Genomic DNA, 13,163 nt, shown 5'->3' with positions numbered 1-13,163 from the left:
TGCAATTATTTTAAGCTTTTTTCCTGTTCTTCGTAGCAGCACAGCTGCTTTGGGTTTGGGGTCAATAATCATATGAATAAGTGAAGAAACATACTGTGTTAAATTTTACTTCTTTTTTCTAAAGTGTTAAGATCAGTCTTGTGTCTGGAGGAACTTTCAAATCTCTTTGCAAATCTCAAATGTTATAAATGTTTTGAAAGTTACAGTGAATTAAACCATCTTCCTTCAGTATATGACCCTGCTGAGCCTTTACAAATGGGCTCTTGCATGCCAGAGACTAATTGCCATGTTCTTTGCCAGGCCCTGGACGGTGATTTCTCTGAAGATAACCGCAATAAGTGTAGAATTGCGACTGCACCTTTGATTGAAGCTGTGGAAAATCTGACAGCATTTGCTTCCAATCCAGAGTTTGTCAGTATACCAGCCCAGATCAGCATGGAGGTAGATAGAGAGTTTTATTTGTATCACAAAGTAACCATGTGAGGTGCTCTCCTGCCCTCAAGTTAGCTTTATTATCAAAGTTAAAATGTAGAGTTAAACTTTTGTAACCAGGAAAACCTTTGAAGAACTTGATCCTACATTGAGTTCCATGTGGGCAAGCAGAACTCATTGCACTAATGGTGCATATATTAAGTGTTTTTAATTTATAAGAGGGGGTCACACTGAGAGCCTTGCTATGTGAAAGGGGTCACCAGTACAAAAGTTTGAGAACCACTGATTTAAAGTAACAAGTGATACACTGTCAACCAAAGGAGTGAATAATCCTTTATTTTTCTTACTTGGCCAGTCCTGTATTCAAGATTCCTTCTTTTCCCTTAAGAGTTGCTTACAGCAGAGATACGTGAAACATAGTTTTTCCCACCTTCCCTGTACGACTGATACCCTGCGACAAAAGCTCATTCCTGGTTGAAACCTCTGCCCTCACTGAAGGGCTGATCTCATCTGCCAGGCTGCATTCCTTGAGTTCCTTCGTATGGACCTCTTGCAGGCAGTGCTCTCTTTCAGTTAATCACTGACCTTGAATTTGTACAAGCATGACAAGCCTTGTGATGCTGCGATAACAACTTTTATCTCTTGTTGCTAGCATGTGGTACAATGTGGTACTAATGACTTGCACGTTGTGTCAGATACTTCTCACCATCTGGGGAAGTCATAAATCTGCCAGGTTTCAAAGCCAGCATTACAATTTAAAATGAAATTATCACTTAGGATGCACTGAATGGCTTACGTGACAGTCCCGCGTCTGGATCAAGTGGTGGGAATTTGTGCTGACAAGAAGTAGTTTTTTGTGGGGAGTTATGTTTCACAAAACAAAACCATTTAACATTTTGGGAGACTAAAGCTCGTTCAAAACTATGTAAAATCCCATTGTAACAGAGCTTATATAGCATTGCAGACATGTTCAGAGTTGATTTGCAAACTGTTTCCTGCTTTCAGTGGCCTCATCCCAAACTGGAGACAGCAGAAGCAGAGGATTCAGTAATTATGTCTGTCCGGATCCACATGTTGTGGGACTTAATGTAGGCTTGGGGCCTGCCCCCTCCAGGCCTGTTGTAGTTGGTGTTTCTAGCTTGCTGGGATCCAATCAGGATATTAGGTACAAATATTGTAACCCAGTTACAATATTATAGGCCATATTCAACTAATCCTCTGAGAAGGCATGTTTGCCTATATCTCATAATGGTTACAACTGGCTGTCATGCTGCTAAATTATACCCACCAGTTCTCCATTTGGCAGGAGTCATGGGCTTCTCTTTTCACTTGAGTGTATCCTCTTTGCTAATCTGAAAGTGGTCTCCTTAATTACAGCAAACAAAAAATTAGCCAGATTTTTTTGCTTTCTACAGTGAATTTACTGCAGTGACTTCTCCCCGTCTAATATTACGTGATGGTGCAGATCTTGATGATCTACGCATGCCCTAAATAGAACCAGTTCTTCAGGAGCAAAATAAATTGACAAGTTCCAAGGGTGACTTACAAATGTTCTGCATTTCCTGTTAGTGCGGGAGAGATGAATAGTTCAGTGTTACGTTCAGTCCTCCCTCAATACATGTCTTTGTTAGAATGCAGGCAAGTCCAAGCATTTGCCACTCGTTTTGAAGAAGATTCTAATTCTGTTCCTTGTGCATGTGTCTTGCTGCTCTTTTGATCACAGGGATCTCGAGCACAGGAGCCAATTCTGATTTCCGCCAAGACGATGTTGGAGAGCTCAGCTTTATTGATCAAAACTGCTCGTTCGCTGGCCATCAATCCAAAAGATCCACCTACCTGGTCTATACTTGCTGGGCATTCACACACGGTTTCAGATTCAATTAAGAGTCTGATCACTTCCATTAGGTGTGTTTTCTGTCATAACTTTTTTTTAATCTTCCACTTTCATGGCCGTAATGCCCCAGCACCTTATCCAGTATGTAGAATGAAATGGTGGTACCTAATGGCCCATGCTGCCATTGTCATTTTATCGATGAAAACCATGTAAAGGGACTTGAACATCATTTGCTTTCCATAGAGCAAAAGTTTCTTATCCTATATAGCTGAAGAGTAAGTCATGGATAGTTGAAGGGACAGAGGGAGCTGTGGTAAGAGAGTTATTTTTTCTCTATAGCCCTCCATTGTTTTATTCATTCTTCAAAGCTTGAAAATGAAATTTAATTCCTTAGCAGCTTGTACCTTTGTCTGTTTGACAAATATTGATTGCATTCTATGGAGCACAAGGTCTCTCTGTTTATACTTTGTGTGCAATCATCATAGATGATTGCACAGCTCTGGAAAGTGGGGGTTTTGCCAAGTTCCTCCTTTTATTGAGTTTAAAGCAAATAGAGCAGAAAATATGGTAGGGCCTATGTAAATTGTAACATATTTAAAACACACTTAGCAGTATTCAGAACATGGAAAACATTCCCTACAAATTGACAATAATTTTGAGGCAAATCAAATGGGATATCTAGGGATCTGATTCAGCAAAGCACATTCTGAAATGCTTAGCTATATCAGGACCAAAGTAACTTAAATGTTGTTAAAGCGGCAAAGAGTCCTGTGGCACCTTATAGACTAACAGACATATTGGAGCATAAGCTTTTCGTAGGTCGCATGCATCCAACAAAGTGGGTATTCACTCAGGAAAGCTTATTCTTCAATACGTCTGTTAGTCTATAGGGTGCCACAGGACTCTTTGCCGCTTTTACAGATCCAGACTAACACAGCTACACCTCTGATATTTGAATGTTGTTCTCTACTACGGTTTTTTTTCCTGTTTACTTTATAAGATTGTTCTTGCATGTGTGCGCGCACGCGTGCCTTAATTTTAGAAGAAGCACTAAATCTCCTTTGTATACAAACTTAAACACACTTGAAAAGAGGGATTACATTATGTATTCTAACTCTTAATGGAACTGGGTACTGAGTGAATAAACTGTATGTTGGTGGCTGTGTATTAGCATCTAAGTTAATATTGTCCTTTCATGATTTTATACTTCAACCAGAAACTGCCAGTCTAGATTAAAGTCCCCACAGATTAATTTCCATTAAAATGTATTTGCATTTGAGAATAAAAAAAGTAAAACTTGAGAGTAAAGAAGGAGTTCTTCATGGAGCTATTGGCTGATTTCTCCCCTGCATTCAACAGAAGGTGAGAGGCTTTGTTCATCTGTCTCAGTTGCTCCTTAAGTCCTGCTTATTCAAGTCCTCTGCCATGGCCACCTTAGGAGGGCTCTTTTCTGAGGTGGCTAGTGCAGCTACTTATTCACCTGGGAGAGTATCCTGGTTCTGCTTCATTAAAAGCTCCCTTTTCTTGCCAAATCCCGAGGGCTTACATGCCACAAAACATCCAGAATATCTCAGCTATTTATGACAGGTTTCAGAGTAGCAGCCGTGTTAGTCTGTATCCGCAAAAGGAATAGGAGTACTTGTCTCTGAGGTGCCACAAGTACTCCTCTTCTTTCAGCTATTTATGTATATCAAACCCTTATTGGTACAACAAACCTAGTTCTCTTCCTTGCTGCTCCACTTGCCTCATATATTGTCTATTAATGAAATGCGTTTGTGTGTGAATTCATGAATGAGGACCTTCTTCAACCTTGAATTACCCTATCTTCTTTTTGTTTCAGGGACAAAGCCCCGGGCCAGAGAGAATGTGATTACTCCATTGATGGAATCAATAGATGTATTAGAGATATTGAGCAGGCTTCCCTTGCAGCAGTCAGTCAGAACTTGGCCACAAGGGATGACATCTCAGTTGAGGTAAGGCAGACTGCACTGTAACTGAGTAAAATTAAGCACTCCTACTTGTCTTTTGCTTTCCTTCATATCAGAAGGAAAACATTGGAACTAGGAACTGTGTAGAGGCAGCACAGACTGCCCTCAGGGTAGAAATTTTCCCATTAGAAGGCTCTTATGGCAAATTCACAGATTTGTTCATGGGGAGACTGATTTCTGGCCTAATCTGGGATGTTTAATGGTGGTGTTAATAGGGCTTTATGATAGGGAAGGTAGTGAGGCAAAATAAAATTTGGGATGACATTGATGTTTACCTACTGGGGAATGGAGCTTGCTTAAATTGTGTATAAGATTATAAGATGGGGAAAAAGCAAAGGAATAAGAAATGCAGATGAAATGAGTGTTTTGTTAAGGGTGGATGGCTAGATGCGATTTAGCAGCTCATCAGAGTAGGCCTCAGGGACATCATTTTTGCATATTTGCTTTTGTGCCTTAATACTAAGATATCATACATTGATCAACTGCTTCAGTAAATTGGACAGCAGACAGCACAGTCCCAAGCTAAGCATTCCACATTGCAAGTGTTCAATATATTCATGAGAGAAAAGCTACTAACAATTACTCATAGCATGTAGTGAGCACTCTGAGTGATAAACTTCAATTTTAAGTAAAGTTTCGTCATTAATAGTAAATGTTATCATTGTCCCTGTCTCCTACGCAAAATAGCTTTTCATTTTCTTCCAATTTTAATGAAATTGGTATGAAATCCTTCTCTCTCAAATTTGCCCTCTTGCATTTGCAAGAATGGTTGTTGATTTTCAAGCTAAGCAGCAATGCTAGATACACCACTTAAACTTTCATCTTACTGGAGTGACTCATAAGAAATAAAAGTGTATAAAGTTACCACAAAAGTGGGTTTTTTTAAAAAACAACTTAATTCCTCTTGTTAAAAATGTCCATCCTGTTTTGCTAATAGTGCTTATTCAAACTCCTAACACTATCAAGCTACCAAGTCTTATTTAAAGCAATATGTAAATAAAGCAAATCATAAAGATGGTGTTTGCAAAAAGAAAAGGAGTACTTGTGGCACCTTAGAGACTAACCAATTTATTTGAGCGTAAGCTTTCATGAGCCACAGCTCACTTCATCGGATGCATACTGTGGAAAGTGTAGAAGATCTTTTTATACACACAAAGCATGAAAAAATACTTCCCACCACCCCACTCTCCTGCTGGTAATAGCTTATCTAAAGTGATCACTCTCCTTACAATGTGTATGATAATCAAGTTGGGCCATTTCCAGCGCAAATCCAGGTTTTCTCTCTCCCCCCCCCCCCCCCCCCCACCACCACCACACACACACATACACAGACCCACTCTCCTGTTGGTAATAGCTTATCTAAAGTGACCACTCTCCTTACAATGTGTATGATAATCAAGGTGGGCCATTTCCAGCACAAATCCAGGGTCTGGGGGGGGGAGAGGCGGGAACAAGGGGAAATAGGTTACCTTGCATAATGACTTAGCCACTCCCAGTCTCTATTCAAGCCTAAGTTAATTGTATCCAATTTGCAAATGAATTCCAATTCATCAGTCTCTCGCTGGAGTCTGGATTTGAAGTTTTTTTGTTGTAATATCGCAACTTTCATGTCTGTAATCGCGTGACCAGAGAGATTGAAGTGTTCTCCGGCTGGTTTATGAATGTTCTAATTCTTGACATCTGATTTGTGTCCATTTATTCTTTTACATAGAGACTGTCCAGTTTGACCAATGTACATGGCAGAGGGACATTGCTGGCACATGATGGCATATATCACATTGGTGGATGTGCAGGTGAACGAGCCTCTGATAGTGTGGCAGATGTTATTAGGCCCTGTGATGGTGTCTCCTGAATAGATATGTGGGCACAGCTGGCAACGGGCTTTGTTGCAAGGATAGGTTCCTGGGTTAGTGGTTCTGTTGTGTGGTGTGTGGTTGCTGGTGAGTATTTGCTTCAGGTTGGGGGGCTGTCTGTAGGCAAGGACTGGCCTGTCTCCCAAGATTTGTGAGAGTGATGGGTCGTCCTTCAGGATAGGTTGTAGATCCTTAATAATGCACTGGAAGGGTTTTAGTTGGGGGCTGAAGGTGACGGCTAGTGGCGTTCTGTTATTTTCTTTGTTGGGCCTGTCCTCTAGTAGGTGACTTCTGGGAACTCTTCTGGCTCTATCGATCTGTTTCTTCACTTCCGCAGGTGGGTATTGTAGTTGTAAGAATGCTTGATAGAGACCTTGTAGGTGTTTGTCTCTGTCTGAGGGGTTGGAGCAAATGCGATTGTATCGCAGAGCTTGGCTGTAGACAATGGATCGTGTGGTATGGTCAGGGTGAAAGCTGGAGGCATGTAGGTAGGAATAGCGGTCAGTAGATTTCCGGTATAGGGTGGTGTTTATGTGACCATCGTTTATTAGCACTGTAGTGTCCAGGAAGTGGATCTCTTGTGTGGACTGGACCAGGCTGAGGTTGATGGTGGGATGGAAACTGTTGAAATCATGGTGGAATTCCTCAAGGGCTTCTTTTCCACGGGTCCAGATGATGAAGATGTCATCAATATAGCGCAAGTAGAGTAGGGGCGTTAGAACAACGCTTCCTCAGCTCTCGTCCCCTAAGTCAGCCATAAAAATGTTGGCATACTGTGGGGCCATGCGGGGAACCCATAGCAGTGCCGCTGATTTGAAGGTATACATTGTCCCCAAATGTAAAATAGTTATGGGTAAGGACAAAGTCACAAAGTTCACCCACCAGGTTAGCCGTGACATTGTCGGGGATAGTGTTCTTGATGGCTTGTAGTCCATCTTTGTGCGGAATGTTGGTGTAGAGGGCTTCTACATCCATAGTGTCCAGGATGGTGTTATCAGGAAGATCACCGATGGATTGTAGTTTCCTCAGGAAGTCAGTGGTGTCTCGAAGGTAGCTGGGAGTGTTGGTAGCTGGAAGTGCTTGTTAAACCCTGGATTTGTGCTGGAAATGGCCCACCTTGATTATCATACACATTGTAAGGAGAGTGGTCACTTTAGATAAGCTATTACCAACAGGAGAGTGGGTTTGTGTGTATGTGGGGGGCAGGGAGGGGAGAGGGAGAGAGAAAACCTGGATTTGTGCTGGAAATGGCCCAACTTGATTATCATACACATTGTAAGGAGAGTGATCACTTTAGATAAGCTATTACCAGCAGGAGAGTGGGGTGGGGGGAGGTATTTTTTCATGCTTTGCGTGTGTATAAAAAGATCTTCTACTCCTTCCACAGTATGCATCCGATGAAGTGAGCTGTAGCTCACGATAGCTTATGCTCAAATAAACTGGTTAGTCTCTAAGGTGCCACAAGTACTCCTTTTCTTTTTGCGAATACAGACTAACACGGCTGTTACTCTGAAAGATGGTGTTTTATTTCTTGTTTTTTTGCAGGATGAGCTAAATCCTGGCTACAAAGGATTAACTGCCTTTGAACTAGAGGGAAATAGTTCGAGTATTGGCATTTCTAATACCTGCCCTTCTTTATCCTTATGTCTCCACTACCGTATTTTGGAGATCAGTCCATATCTCCTACTTGGAGATTACTTATTTTTCCGTTCCCTTTCATATCAGTGTATATGGAGTCCACAATTAAAACTTTCCTCTTTGTGGTGCACTGTTGCCTTGAAAGTGCTGATTCATGTTTAGCTCAGCAGTCCTGGTGATTTTTCTGAGCAGTCTAATGTCATTAAATCAGAGGCAACAATAGCATCACTTGTCATGTTACCACTGGAGCTAGAAGCGAATGGAGGAACAGGCATTGCAAGCCAGAGCTGGAAGGAGCCTTTTTTCCGCCGTGCCTCATGTTTACGTGCAGCAAACAGCCTCTGTCAGGGCACCCTGCAAGAGGAGAAGATAAATGTGGAGAAATGGACAAGCATGTAAATAAAACTTACTAGTTTGCATCTGCTCTTTATACCGTTGAATGTGGTTTGACAGAGTTCTTTGCAGTTCAGCTGGCATGAGGGTATCTTGTGAGATGGTGTGGTTCAGTGAATGAATTGCTGTGGAAAGAACTGACAATGTCGCTTTTTGTTAGGCTTTACAGGAGCAGTTGACATCAGTTGTTCAGGAAATTGGGCACCTTATTGATCCCATAGCAACAGCAGCTCGGGGAGAGGCAGCTCAGCTGGGACACAAGGTACTTGGTCCTGTATTTATTGTAATTTCTAAAGTCCTGATTCCTTAGAGTATATGGAATTGTCTGTGTGTCAGTAATGAGACAATGGTAGATGCTTCAGTGTGTGGCAATCTTATTCACTTTACACTAAAAATATACATGGAAATGTGGGGTGGAGAAAGATCTTGGATTCCTGAAGGCAGAATATTTAAATCAGAGGCAAAAATTGTTTGAACCTATTTGCCTAATTATTGCAAAGTACAGGACATGCAAGATTGCTCACTGTCCTCGGGCTACTTAGATACAGGACCATGATAGCTTCAATTTCTGGCCACATGAGGGTGAATTGAGGACTGATCTTTGGAGTTAATTCTGAATTTTTAGGGTTTTTATAAGTTTAAGTGCTTTTTTTTTTTTAAGTAACTTTCATAAACAAATGTCCATTGCCACCTTTCATCTTGGATTTTATTGATGCTTTTTAAAATGTCTGCTTCTTTATATCCCTAACACTGTGGGTATTGAGTGCTTTTCCTGTTTAGCATATAACTAGGTGTTTTAGGACTTATTGTAAATGTCTAATTACATGTTGAAGACCTCAGTCTATTGCATTAATGCTTGCTTAATTGCAAAAACGTTTATTTTTAGATTAATGTATGAAATCTGCAGCTCCTTGGCAGGTACTTGGCTGGTGGAATCATTAAAAGGTGGTATGTCAATCCACAGTGAGGGGAGGAGGAGTTAAATGGGTCTAGTAAATAACTAGTGAAAGCTCAACAGTGCTGATCAGTGTTAAAATATCAGTACAGATGTACGTTAGAAAAAACCTAAGATGTAAAAAGAACATGTTGTGCAGCTGATTTTCAAGCTTCAGTAGTTTACCCCTTTTAAATTCCTGGTGGCCTGCCAAATTTTCCTTTAGAAGTCTAGTTATGGGTGAGTTACTGAAAGACCAATACAACTTGTATCAATTTAAAAATTGCCAAATGTATTTAACTGTAAAAGAAGCATGGCTCAGGCCTGCAATTCGAGTGAAGATTTGCTACTGAATGTTGTCTTCAGAACAGAAAGATTATGGAGAGGCTCGGACCAGGGATTTCCCTACACCCCTCCTGAATTTCCCCAACACCCCCATCCCTGTTTTGTGAACTGGTTACATACAGTGTTGCTAATGTAGTGATTGTTTGGAAATTTGAATTGAAATTGAAACATTAATACACACTTTAAAAGCATATAAAGGGTATGATAAAATGCGCGTATCTGAAAAAGTATAATACATTTGAAAAGTATGAACATAGACTAGCTTTCTTATACAGCTGTTGTTTTTTATGACCATGTCAGTGCATTCATTTCGGTAATGTTGGCCAACCTAATAATTTCAAATTATGATTTGTAAGCAAAGTCTAAATGAGCTCTCCCTGACAGCTAGTGATGGGCTGGGGGAAAAGGCTTCAGGACCAGATGGTATTTACATTCATACCTAATCTACCTAGGTATCCAGCAAACAGAGCTGTGTTGCCCAAGTGATAGATTTTGGCTGGGGTTGGGTTACAAATCACTTGAATGCGGGGTGGGGTGTGTGTGAAATGTTGTTGTTCTTATTGTATGAGTAAAGGGCAGTAGAACTGTACTTAGCGTGTGCTGATTGAGGGCATCGAGAGAGGGTGGGGACAGATGTTTTGCTTGTTGGTCTGCCTGAGTCACAAGTACTATTTGACCTGCCTCTCTCCGCTGTTTAAAGACAGAGCTGATTAGGCTCCATAGATAGTCTTTTGTTAAGTGACCACAACAGTTGAAATCACTGATAATCAGGTCTAAGTGCTTAGACCTGCTGTGGGACAGTGTTTCTGTGAAAGAGACGGCCCAGTCTGCACTAGCAGCGAGGTTCCCCCACTGAGAGCTCAGCTGAAATCACAGAGTTGGGTGGAACCTCAAGAGACCAACTTGCAGAGGTCACAGTGGCAGGTGACAGCAGAAGGTGATGGCTCAGGGCCATTGGCAACAGAGCAATGGAGTGAACAGTGGCGCAACGAACAACAGTGGCTTCAGCGAACAGTGAGCAGCTGGAGGAACAAGCAAGGTGCCTTCTTGTCCCCCACCTGGGAGGTGAACTCATGTGAAAGCACCTCTGAACTCTGAGTCTCCGCTGAACAAGGACAACACCGGTGAGTGTTAATGAGGCTGTCAAGAATGCTGGAGACACAACACAGTTCATGTGAACAAACATGGCTGTGGCATCATACTTTCTATTTAAGCAAGAGATACCACACACTACAAACTGGAGGCCAATGTTAAGTGCATTGTCACTTGTTCATCCTGAAGTTGAACACTGGTTCCAAACTAGACCAGCAAATGCTCACTATCTTTCTGCAAGAAACTCAACTGACTGGGTAGAAGCATGTAGTGCAACAGAGAAAGACTCAACAGTTGAAAAAGTGAAGAACTCTCTCTTACCACATTCAAAACATTTGCATACATGGCTGATGAATGCACCGATGCAAATGGGCATCAAGTATTAAGTCACTGTGTATGTTATCTTGATGTCCGTGGTAGGCCAGTAGATGCATTTCTAGATGTTCAAGTTACAGAAGACACATCAGCTGCATCTATGACAACCCACATCTTAGAAGAGTTAAATGCTTGTCATTTGGACCCCAAACAGATGGCTGCTTGTGCATTTGATGGAGCTGCAGGCTTCTCTGGAAGACATGGTGGAGTACAAATTTTGCTCAGAGAAAAGTGTAACCCCAATCTCTCCTATGCACACTACAGAGGCCATAGACTCCAACTAGCGCTAGTACGAGCTGCAGACTCTTCAAAAGACATTTAAAAAGCTACAAATTTAATGTCTTCATTATATTCTTTTTTCAGCAAGAGTCCAAAAAGACTGAATATCTTGGAAAATAGAGAAGATACACTGGGACTGAGGTTCAAATTAGTCCAACCTGGGAAAACCCTCTGGCTTTCTCTTGGCTGTTGTCTTAAAATTACTCCAGCCATTATTACTGGCTTTGGAAAGTATCTACCAAGATGGGATGGATCTAAGTAGTGAGGCTGGTGGATTACTTTTGCTACTACGTTCAGAGAAGACTATTGCCATTCTTTCTCTTGTAAGTCTACTGTTGAAACCACTTGGGTCATTAAACAATGCCATCCAGGCGTCTGCTACAACAGTAGTAGATCTTTGTCCAGCAATAGAAATCCATTGAATCCATTGAAAAAGTACTGGAAGAGGCAAAGACTTCAATCCAGAAGTTGACTAATGAAGGCATTTATATTGAATCCTTAAGTGAAGAGGACAAGAAGTGTTTGTTAAGACAACTGAAAAAGTACACAGACTTGATTTTTAAAAATCTACAACAGCGACTTCTAGAATCTACTCAACCTCTACGGAGCTTTTATAGATCCCTGTTCTATAAACACCGACAGTTGAGTGGAGTGAGGCACTACCAGCAATAGGGCTGCCATGTGATCATGACAGAGTAGAGAATTTGAACACAGAGTGGACTATCATATGACGAATGAATGAAAATTTGACTTCAACTTCTTTTTTATCATCACTAGTGGCTCGACCCGATCTTTGTGCTATCTTTCCTGGGATGAAAGAAGTAGCAATTCATCTCTTGCTACTCCCAGTCACAACAGCTACAGTTGAGTGTTCTTTTTCATCATTGAATAGAAATTTGTGTTTTGAAAGAAGTCGCCTTCTGCCTGATCATGTGAATGAACTAATGAGCGTATCAACTGAAGGAATGGAAGTACCGGGCACACGAGAAGCCACCAAAGATGAACGCATTGCATTCAAGAAGTTCATTAACAGAGTTGTGCAAAATTATAACAAGAAACCAAGAAGGCTGTAGATGTAGTGCGTCATAGAAGGCTTGAGCAGCCAACTTTAATTTGTGTGATGATTTTAAAACATAAGTCAAATATAATAAAATGGTAGTGAAACATTTTTCAGTTTTTACTATGGTGCCACACAGCCCACGTTCACCCTCACGGTCTCACCCCTCATTGGCCGTCACCCCCGCCCCCCCCCCCCGGAAGTTCGAACACCCCCTCCCCCATTTAAATTCCTGGGGAAAACACTGGCTCGGACACAGTGCTATACCTACTACAATAGATGTGCGTTGTAGTGTACAAACATTTGTTCCTCTTGGGGCTTTAGTTTAGCATATTAAATATAAAAAACCCACCATTGCCACCTAATAAAGTTATATGTATTGGGTTTTAGCAGTTTCTCAGAAATTATTTATTACCATATTCTGAAATACTTTTACTTTTGAGAACAATAAATGTGATCTTTCTATGTCAACACATTTAACATGTGAAAGACAGAAGCAAAGAATTATTTCTTCTATTTTTGTCTACACGTGCTAGATTTTCTGAACACTTGACGTCTATTGGTGTCTATTTAGTTTTGGATAATCATCAAATAACTGAAGCATTTGATATTGCCTTGGTTTCTAGCAACTTTGTGTACTGTGCTTAGATCAGTGTTGTCTTTGGCTCATAGTATCTCAAACTCTAAATCAGTGATGCTCAGACCTAAGTGGTTCAGGAGCTAAAGGAGCAATCAGCATTATCCAAAAGAGCCGCAACAGAGTAAATTCATTGTTTCATTTACTACAGTACTATATATTCATATTTAAACAGTCTGACCAGGGAAATATTTAGATTTTTAGAGATATATAAAGCAAAACGACTGACCAAGTATTATTATTTTATCAACTACAGTTGGTTAATAAGATAGTAAAAGCATCCTGATTGGTTAATAACTTTGACTG

General features: G+C 40.9%; 1 protein-coding gene across 1 annotated transcript in view; it reads left to right on the top strand.

Annotated features, from left to right (window-relative positions):
• TLN2 (talin 2) overlaps positions 1 to 13,163 on the top strand; it is a 177,700-nt gene that overhangs the window by 89,497 nt on the left and 75,040 nt on the right. The window contains exons 35-38 of the mRNA XM_077828077.1: positions 301 to 441; positions 2,156 to 2,337; positions 4,107 to 4,239; positions 8,299 to 8,400. Coding sequence (XP_077684203.1) covers positions 301 to 441; positions 2,156 to 2,337; positions 4,107 to 4,239; positions 8,299 to 8,400 — 558 coding nt within the window. The remainder of the gene's footprint in view (positions 1 to 300; positions 442 to 2,155; positions 2,338 to 4,106; positions 4,240 to 8,298; positions 8,401 to 13,163) is intronic.

The sequence above is a fragment of the Eretmochelys imbricata genome, chromosome 10 (genome assembly GCF_965152235.1).
Source record: "Eretmochelys imbricata isolate rEreImb1 chromosome 10, rEreImb1.hap1, whole genome shotgun sequence".
Classification (NCBI taxonomy): Eukaryota; Metazoa; Chordata; order Testudines; family Cheloniidae; genus Eretmochelys; species Eretmochelys imbricata.
This window is presented reverse-complemented; position numbering and strand designations above follow the sequence as displayed.